General features: G+C 44.4%; 1 protein-coding gene across 1 annotated transcript; it reads left to right on the top strand.

Moving 5' to 3' along the window:
* Positions 1 to 520: 520 nt before the first annotated feature.
* TRMT9B (tRNA methyltransferase 9B (putative)) lies at positions 521 to 9971 on the top strand. Its single transcript, XM_014057472.2, has 3 exons — positions 521 to 977; positions 3265 to 3438; positions 6021 to 9971. Exons 1-3 carry the CDS (start codon positions 794 to 796, stop codon positions 7043 to 7045), a joined length of 1383 nt encoding a protein of 460 aa, XP_013912947.2. The 5' UTR covers positions 521 to 793; the 3' UTR covers positions 7046 to 9971.
* Positions 9972 to 10248: the final 277 nt, after the last annotated feature.

Here is a 10248-nt window from a genome sequence, read left to right as displayed (position 1 = left end):
GGAATTGTTGGACCTGGGTATGTCTAGTTTAATGAAAAGAAGGACTGGGGTGACATGATAGCAGAGTCCAAATATTTGAAGGGCTGCCACAAAGAAGAGAGGGCCAACCTATTATCCAAAGCATCCAAAGGCAGAGCAAGAAGCAGTGGATGGAAACTAACCAAGGAGAGAAGCAACTTAGAACTGAGGAGAAATTTCCTGACAGTGAGAACAATCAACCAGTGGAACAGAAGTTGCCTCCAGAAGTTGTGAATGCTCCAACACTGGAAGTTTTTAAGAAGATGTTGGATAACCCTTTGTCTGAAGTGATGTAGGGTTTTCAGCCTGAGCAGGGGGTTGGACTAGAAGATCTCCAAGCTCCCTTCCAACTCTGTTATTCTGTTGTCTGTTATTCTGTTAGTCCAAGGCAGAAGACCCTATACAATTTCAGACAAGTGGTTGTCTAGTCTCTTCTTAAAAACCTCCAGTGATGAAGCACCCACAACTTCTGGAGGCAAGATCTTCCACTGGTTAGTTGTTCTCACTTGTTAGGAAGTTTCTCCTTAATTCCATTTATTTCCAAGGCCTTCTCCATACTCTTGTTTAGTGACAAATCAGGACTGCAATGGGACAAGTCAAGTGATGCAGTTGATGTAGATGGGATGAAAATTGCAATTGGGTGATTCCCTTTGAGGGGAAAAAAAGGAACAATTGCATTCAGGGGATGCAAGTTATTCATCCTGATATCAGGGATTGACCATTATCCTTGTGTTTTTAGAAATTAATCATAGTGTCTAGATTTGTTGCTGTTTTAATGCATACTCAGTCTGTGGTTTCTTGCAGAATGGAACATGAGGCCTTCCAGCTAGAAAAGCAGCATGTCCATCAGGTCTACGAAAGCACAGCCTCTTATTTCAATGACTTACAAGACAAAGCGTGGCCTCGTGTCCGGCAGTTTTTACTTGAACAGAAGCCTGGCAGCCTGATTGCAGATATTGGTAAGTTCTGGGGTTGTTGTTGTTGTTGTTGTTTTGTTCTCACCTAAGCTTCCCCAGCAGCACGAAGCCGAGTCCTCGTCCCGATAAACCCCTTTTTATTTAATTTACAGTGAGTTCCTCTCCAGCAAAATCTTTCACCTCCCACGGTCTTTCCAGATAGTTCACAATTACCGACCTTTATCAGGCTTGGAGAGTGGCCAGGCCGATATCTTTCAGACACCGCAATACATGGCAAGAATGCAGGAATGAACTAATGGTCTCCTGCAAATTCCACTCCCCTCCCAAGGTGGCGCAGTGGTTAAAAAGCAGCACTGCAGGCTACTGCTAGATCAGCAGGTCAGCGGTTCAAATCTCACCGGCTCAGGGTTGACTCAGCCTTCCATCCTTCCGAGGTGGGTAAAATGAGGACCCAGATTGTTGGGGGCAATATGCTGACTCTCTGTAAACCGCTTAGAGAGGCCTGATAGGCCTATGAAGCGGTATATAAGTCTACTGCTATTGCTATTGCTATTGCTTTCGCTCCTCTTTTATTTCCTCTGGGAGGGGCCATTCACCGTCCACCTGTGGCCTTACTCCCAAGACGACTCTTGTTCCTTAGCTGTTCCCTTTCTCTGGCAATTCTGTGCATGCGCACACTGGGAACAGGCCCCAGCTATTTGTCTGTCTCACTGATGTCTAACTCTGAAGGCAGCCAATAATTGTTGGACGGCCCTGGCCCCATCTCTGCTTCTGACACAGAACCCTCATCAGAGCCTTCCCCAGATTCCAGGACTGACCCATGTTCCTCACCAACCTCCTTATTGTCCGAATCTTCTTCCATGAGATGGACGAAAAGAAGTGACAAGGAGAATCATAACTGTGTGAAGAGCTCATAGGCAGAATGGCAGTTTGGGATGTGAGGAGGAGAATGATCAGAAAAAAACTCTTAATTCCTTGTTCTGAATTATGTTGATCGACAGAAGGTAGGTATTGATTGACTAGTTTTTTTCTTATTACCATATAACCATTCCCTACGGTTCAAACTCTCTCCGAGGAAATGAAATTATCTGTGCACTTTAGATCAGGAGTCTCCAACCGTGGCAACTTTAAGACTTGTGGACTTCAACTCCCAGAATTCCTCAGCCAGCTGGCTGAGGAATTCTGGGAGTTGAATCCACAAGTCTTAAAATTCCCAAGGTTGGAGACCCCTGCTTTAGATCATACAGGTTCTACATTGTCTAAAGCACTGGAATGTTCCCCTCCTTGAGGAGCAGAAGTGGAAGTCATATAACATCCTTCCTCCTTTGTCTTGAGGGTCCATTTTTGAACCGTACATTCTTCACACAGAGCACACAGAGAGATCGGATGGGGGAAACCAATCCAAAGCAACCCTATTGTTGAATCTCTGCCAGGCCTCCTTTTCATTGGAAAGACTCCGATCCACTTCCAGCAGGGAGAGGTGTTTAAGTTCCTACCCAGCATCCCCCCACAACTTAGAAAACCCATTATTATTCCTGATGCTGAAAGGAAAGTATATTGTATATTGTATATACTTTATTTGTATGCCGCCCTTTTCCCTGAGGGGACTCAGGGCGGCTCACAATTCGGGGGGAGGGAAGGACAAAACACGTTACGTACAAGAAAACAATACATCGTTAAAAAATGCAACAGTCATACTATTCGGGTGGGGTTGAAGTCTTCAGCCCCAGGCCTGTCGGGTCAGCCAGGTTTTAAGGGCTACGCGGAAGGTCTGGAGGGTGGTGAGGGTACGAATCCCCACGGGGAGATCGTTCCAGAGGGTCGGAGCAGCCACTGAGAAGGCTCTCCTCCGGGTAGTTGCCAGTCGACATTGACCGGCTGATGGAATTCGGAGGAGGCCTAATCTATGGGATCTTATTGGCCTAGTGGAGGTAATTGGCAGTAGGCGGTCTCTCAAGTACCCAGATCTAATACCATGAAGGGCTTTGTAAGTGACAACTAGCACCTTGAAGAGCACCCGGAGATCAACAGGCAGCCAGTGCAGCTCGCAGAGGATAGGTGTTACGTGGTTAAAACGAGGTGCACCCACGATCGCTCGTGCAGCTGCATTCTGGACCAGCTGAAATCACCGAATGCTCTTCAAGGGTGCAGAAGTCCTGGGACAACTTCCCAAGTTTTAGGTTTAAAGATGTTCAGGGGAGCTAAATAGGACACTGTGGTGTTGGCCATGGTCATCTTTCCGATTTCTTGCTTTCTTCTTGTATATAAGAAATCCTCACGAATGAAGGCAATCAACCTCACATAAAAATTCTCTTTTGGTTGGTTTAAGGTTGTGGGATTGGAAAATATCTTGATGTCAACCACCTAGTATATAACCTTGGATGCGATTATTGTGGCCCCTTAATCGAGATTGCAAGAAATAAAGGCTGTGAAGTGATGATCTGTGATAACCTACACCTCCCTTTTCGGGATTTGTGCTTCAATGCCATCATCTCAGTGGGAGGTAAGAGATTTTAATTGCCTCAACACCTGAGATCGGAGGGAACGCTTTTGATATACACTACATGACACTACATTAATATTTCCTAATTTACTTATTATAGGAAGATTAGATAATAGGAAGTCAGGCTTTTTGTCAGTCCAATTCAGGGATTTTATACACTATATTGCCAAAAGTATTCGCTCACCCATCCAAATAATCAGAAGCAGGTGTTCCAATCACTTCCATGGCCACCAGGTGTATAAAATCAAGTACCTAGGCATGCAGACTGTTTCTACAAACATTTGTGAAAGAATGGGTTGCTCTCAGGAGCTCAGTGACTTCCAGCGTGGAACTGTGATAGGATGCCACCTGTGCAACAAATCCAGTTGTGAAATTTCCTCGCTCCTAAATATTCCACAGTCAACTGTCAGCTGTGTTATAAGAACGTGGAAGTGTTTGGGAACGACAGCAACTCAGCCACGAAGTGGTAGGCCACGTAAACTCGCCCAACATCAGCGTGTGACCTCACAAATGCGCTTCTGGAAGAATGGTCAAAAATTCCCATAAACACCCTCCTGAACCTTGTGGACAGCCTTCCCAGAAGAGTTGAAGCTGTTATAGCTGCCAAGGGTGGACTGACGTCATATTGAACCCTATGGATTAGGAATGGGATGCCACTTACAGTAAGTTCATATGCGAGTAAAGGCAGGTGAGCGAATACTTTTGGCAATATAGTGTATATGTTGAAAAAACAAGAAGGTTGCATGCAGGGGTGGGATTCAGCCGGTTCAGAACTGTTCAGGGGAACTGAATGCTAATTTTGCATCTTGTTCACCAAACTGGTTATCTGCCCACCCTGCCCTGCCCCTCCCAGGAGTCTCCACACAGCCTGTTCATCATGCCGGGTAAGTACAGGGTCTGGGAGGACAAAAAACAGGTCTTCCGGAAATTCCAGAAGTCTAGAAATGAGCCCGTTTCTGGCTTCCGGAGAGCTTCCGGAGCCCAGGGAGGCCATTTTCGCCCTCATGGAGGCTCGGGGAAGCCTCTGGAGAGTGAAAAACAGGCCTTCCAGAAGTCTGGAAAAGGTCCGTTTTTGACTTCTGTGGGGGCCTCTGGAGCATGGGAAGGGCAAAAAACACCGTCCCCCCGGTGGTGCAAGAGGCCCCCCATGGCCACACCCACCCAGCAACAGGGCAACCAGTTGCTAACATTTTTGAATCCCACCGCTGGGTGCATGGCTGCAGAGGAAAAAAACCCCCCGAAGAATATTCTGAGGATGTCATTTTCTCTGGGTAGCTAATTTATGAATCAGACAGTTTTTCCCCCCATTGACAGAGCATCCAGGGAAACACCCTACACCTCATTCCCAAAAGTTCCAGTTGAAAAAATATTCTCTATTCCAGTTGGCTGAAAAAAAACCTTGACGTTTAGAAATTTTAAGCAGGAATGCTTCTCTTCATTTTATTACCAATCCTTTTTTATAACTTACTTTATTTAGACATAAGCAAGCTCGCAATCTTGCAAAATAAAAACATCCTTAAATGATTCCCCTACGCTTAGAAATGGGGAGGGGGCACAGAATAATTTGCTTGGGTTTGGAAGCAGCAAGAGGATGCAATGCTTTGTTGATTAGAGAGCAATAGCACAGACTTATATACCACTTCACACTGCTTTACCGCCCTCTCTAAGCGGTTTATAGAGTCAGCAAATTGTCCCCCAACAATCCGGGTCCTCATTTTACCCACCTCGGAAGGATGGAAGGCTGAGTCAACCTTGAGCCTGGTGAGATTCGATCTGCCAAACTGCTGGCAGACGGTGATCAGCAGAAGTAGCCCGCAGTACTGCACTCTAACCACTGCACCACCACAGCTCATAAGCATGATATATCAGTAAGTTAAAGAGGTAAACTGCCTGGGTACATAGCGGGCAGAAATGAATTAGAAACAGCTGCAATTGTGAAGCTGCAACAACATGCGTGTTTGGGAAAATGAGAAAATGTGGTGAGTGGGAAAATGGGTTGTCCCTGACAAAGGGGAAGAAAAGTTGTGAAGGAAACACATTGGAATCTTAAGCTACATTATGCCTCCCACCTCCAATAAAACCAGGTATCTGCAAAGATGAAAAGTGATTATAGTGAATTAGACATGGTGATTTGAACGATGGTGGCACAGTGGTTAGAATGCAGCATTGCAGGGTAACTCTGCCCACTGCCAGCAGTTCAATTCTGACTGGCTCAAAGTTGACTCAGCCTTCTACCCTAAATGCCGAAGGTGCATGGAACGCTGTTACCTTCCCACCAAAGGTGATTCCTATTTTTCTACTTGCATTTTTTACATGCTTTTGAACTGTTAGGTTGGCAGAAGCTGGGACAAGTAATGGGAGCTCACTCCGTTACACGGCGCTAGGGATACGAACCACCGAGGTGCCGACCTTTCTGATCGACAAGCTTAGCCACTGAGCCACCGCATCCCTACAGTATAGTAGAACCAAGAATTAATTTTGAAAATACCAAAATTGCTACCTAGTGAACAATACCTTGATACATGATTATAAAGACATTTAATTCAAGCCCTAATGAAAGAACACGTTTCCTCTTCTTTCAGTGATTCATCATTTCTCCACAAAGCGAAGACGAATCCAGGCGATCCAAGAAATGGTCAGGGTGCTGGTTCCCGGTGGCCAAATGATGATTTATGTCTGGGCTATGGAGCAAAAAACCCGACATTTTGAGAAACAAGATGTATTTGTTCCTTGGAACAAAGCCTTGTGTTCTCGCTTGCTTTCAGAGTCCAATAAACCCGGGCCTAAAACTGATACAGCACCCGCTATGGAATCTCAGACCACGCACTCAAAACCATCGATGGGTTTAAAAGGCCGTCAGCCTGGTCCCTTTGATCAGAAACCCCCTCTGAAATTGGGTAACTGCCTCTCCGGGTCCTGCTGCGTGAAAATTTCTCCCGACGAAGAAAAGCGATTTTACGGTGCCCTGGGGAGATCGTTCCGTTCCTGGTTTTCCTCCAGATCTCTTGACGAATCTGTCTTAAGAAAGCAACATGACAAGATGGATCCCTTGAAGGATGCAGTGGGATGGACAAGCAGCGCCATTTCTGTCCAGCCCCTCAGGCACTGCAGCGTAGACTTAGGGTGTCAGTCAGCGTTGCTCGAAGAACGACAGCTCGATCGCTATGACGATGTGTTTACAAAGTGTGGAGCCCGGGAACAAATCCAGTGGCTGGCAGCTTCAGGGTCCCTGAGGGGTTATGATGGGGAGCCGGCAACCTTAATCCAACACCGCAACGGGGAAACCTCATTTCTAAGGAGTTCTATGGAAAACGTCAAGAACAGCCGTAACCATCAAAGCAATAGTCACTCCTTTGCGGGAAAACCCTTCAGAAGGATTTCATCCGTTAGCTCCAGCGAGTCTGTGGTCGAATCAGCGGTGGCGGTAGGAGACTGCGCGGTTAACGGACAGGACACCAGAGCCTTTATGCGCTATTACCATGTTTTCCGCGAAGGGGAGCTGTGCTCTCTGCTGGAAGAAAACATCCCTGAGGTTCGCATAGTAAGTTCAAGCTACGACCATGGCAACTGGTGCATTATTGTGAAGAAAACGATAAGCAACAGCTGAAAAGTTAAGCTGTCCGAAACCGCGATCGAAGGAATGTTATACATTTTGCGAGCCTTTTATCACCCATTTTGTGCACTGGTGCAGTTTGAATACAAAGATGCCACTATGAAAGAATAGCACTGAACGGTTTGTTGAAGAACAAGTTGTTGTTGTTGTTGTTGTTGTTGTTGTTGTTTTTACAAATGCCCATTCTCAGTTTATGTTGCTTTCAGGAAATTTGGGAGTGGGTTGTTTTGTTTTTATTTTAAAGCATTTTCTAAATAAACCATTTTACAAGCGAAGGAAGGAGACATTTCTTCATTCCCCCTCCTCTCCCATCCCCTGAAAATACAGGTAGTCCTCGACTTATGACCACAATTGAGCCCAGCATTTCTGTTGCTAAGTGAAACATTTGCTAAGTGAATTTTGCCCCGTTCTACGACCTTTCTTGCCTCGGTTGTTAAGTCACTGTAGTTGTTAAACTAGTCAGCGAATTTGGCTTTCGCCCATTGACTTTGCTTGTCAAAAGGGGATCGTGCGACCCTGGGACACTGCAACCGTCACAAGTATGAATCAGTGGCCAAGCGTCTGAATTCTGATCGTGTGTCCATGGGGCTGCTGCAACAAGTTTGAAAAATGGTTGTAAGTCACTTTTTTCAGTGCTGTTGAATCGTCATTAAATGAACTGTTTTAAGTCGACGGTTATCTGTAGTATTTTCCCAATGAAACGGCAGTACAATTTGTGTTTGTAGTTCGCCCTCTGAGCTTTTTTTAAAATCAGGAATTTGGTGAAATGCACCTTTAATTTTTACAATGCTCTCTTAGCAATAGCAATAGCAGTTAGACTTATATACCGCTTCATAGGGCTTTCAGCCCTCTCTAAGCGGTTTACAGAGTCAGCATATCGCCCCCACAGTTTGGGTCCTCATTTCACCCACCTCGGAAGGATGGAAGGCTGAGTCAACCCTGAGCCGGTGAAATTTGAACCGCTGAACTGCAGATAACAGTCAGCTGAAGTGGCCTGCAGTACTGCACCCTAACCACTGCGCCACCTCGGCTCTAAAGAAATCTTACTAGCTAAATAGACTGCAGAGAACTAACAGTGCAAAAGGCACTAAAAAATGAAAGCTGCTTCCTGTGGAATTTTAAAGAGGTGAGGCAGAAAAGGCCCAAATACTAAAATAGGGGAAAAAGAACTGTCCAGAAGATATCTGCAGGAAAAAACAAGCAATCTCTGTAGAAGAGTTGCTGATTGCAAATACTCAGCAAGAATGTGATTTCTATTCTGTAACTGGAGTGTCACAATAGCCACAGATAGCAATAGCAGTGCTTTACAGAGTCAGCCCCTTGCCCGCAACAATCTGGGTCCTCATTTTACCCACCTCATAAGGATGGAAGGCTGAGTCAACCTTGAGCCTGGTGAGATTCGATTTGCCAAACTGCTGGCAGCAGGTGATCAGCAGAAGTAGCCTGCAGTACTGCACTCTAACCACTAGTCCCCCATTAACAACAATTATGACCGTGATGAAAAAGTAATTTTATGACCAATCCTTGATTTAATGAACTTTGCAGGTCCGTAAAGCAAAGGGAAGCTGAATGAAGACCATAAACCTTCTCACAGTTTCACTTAGCAACCGCTTTGCTTAAGGACCGAGTTGCCAGTCCCGATTGTGGCTGCTATATGAGAGCTGAACAAATGTGAATGCTTCTGTCTAAAGCAGGGGTCTCCATCCTTGGCAACTTTAAGACTTGTGGAATTCAACTCCCTGTTCTGGTATGAAGTGTTATTGGATGAGCTGCAATATTTCAAACACTCCCAAAACTTAATTTTTTCCATATGCCTCATTCAGGCAATGACAATTTTCTTGGTGTTTTCAAATATTACATCGGCTGTGGCTAGCTTTCAGTAGGGATTTAATGAAACAAATCAACTTCAAGCCATATTCTATGATCCTTGTTTCCTTAAACCCTACTTTTAGCACCAACCACTTACTTTGGCTTAAACTATGCTACCCAAAAATGGAAGTAAAAAAATTCCCATCCTCCTTGTGATGCCAACTCAAAAAATTAGAGCTAGAGGGAGAAACGATTCGATGCCTGTATCGCTAAAACACTGTTTAGTATTACGCTCAAGAAGTATGTTTCCTTGCAGTGAATTAACTGACTACCCAAACTGTTATCAGTGAATGTCTATTTTAGATCTGGTTGTTGCTCCTTCAGTGTATTCAATAACAAATTAATCTGAAAAAAGAGCTAAGGAATCTACCTATTTCAAAGCTTTTGATCAAGAGGTCAACTATCAACAGGAAGCAGTTATTTAAATTCACAGGAAAAAAAACCATTGATTTTTTAAAAAATGTTATCTGATAGCAAGTCATCAGATAATACCCGATTTTATCTGATATATAAGAACATTAATTAGAGATAAGCAGTTCCTAACACCTTAGTTTAATACTCTTTGAAAATAATTATTTCTTTGGAAGGTTAAAGTTTCAAATAGAAGGGTTTTTTCCCCCTCTTGGGTAAAGATGGTGAATGTTCTAATTAAAAAGAAAGATTTGCTCTTTCTGTTGCACCAATAAGCAGGCCAGAGTCATTGGATAGTGAAATGTGAGGCATATAAATTAAATAAATATATAATCTCTACCTTTATAATAGGGGAAACCCTCACTCCATAAATTGCTTTCTGCTATATAATAATGTGAAGCCATGTCTGATCTATCGTGAACCCATGGACAACGTTCCTCCAGGCCTTCCTGTCCTCTACCATCCTCTGGAGTCCATTTAAGCCACACCTACTGTTTCGGTGACTCCATCCATCCACCTCATTCTCTGTCGTCCCCTTCTTATTTTGACCTCAATCTTTCCCAGCATGAGGCTCTTCTCCAGGGAGTCCTTCCTTCTCATTAGGTGGCCAAAGTATTTGAGTTTCATCTTCAGGATCTGGCCTTCTAAAGAGCAGTCGGGGTTGATCTTCTCTAGGACTGACCGGTTTGATCGCCTTGCATTCCAAGGGACTCACAGGAGTCTTCTCCAGCACCATAATTCAAAAGTCTTAATTCTTTGGCCCTCAGTCTTTCTCATTGTCCAACTTTCACAGCCATACATTGCAACTGGAAAAATCATAGCCTTGACGATATGCACTTTTGTTGGCGCTGGGTCGGACACAACTTTGCAACTAACAACATATAATAATACAGATTTATTAATATTTTTTGACTTCT

Source organism: Thamnophis sirtalis, unplaced genomic scaffold, assembly GCF_051295495.1.
Source record: "Thamnophis sirtalis isolate CommonGarterSnake01/CBP01778 unplaced genomic scaffold, rThaSir2_p1.2 scaffold_10, whole genome shotgun sequence".
Classification (NCBI taxonomy): Eukaryota; Metazoa; Chordata; class Lepidosauria; order Squamata; family Natricidae; genus Thamnophis; species Thamnophis sirtalis.
The sequence above is the reverse complement of the archived record's forward strand: the minus strand, read 5'-3'. Positions and strand labels throughout refer to the sequence as shown.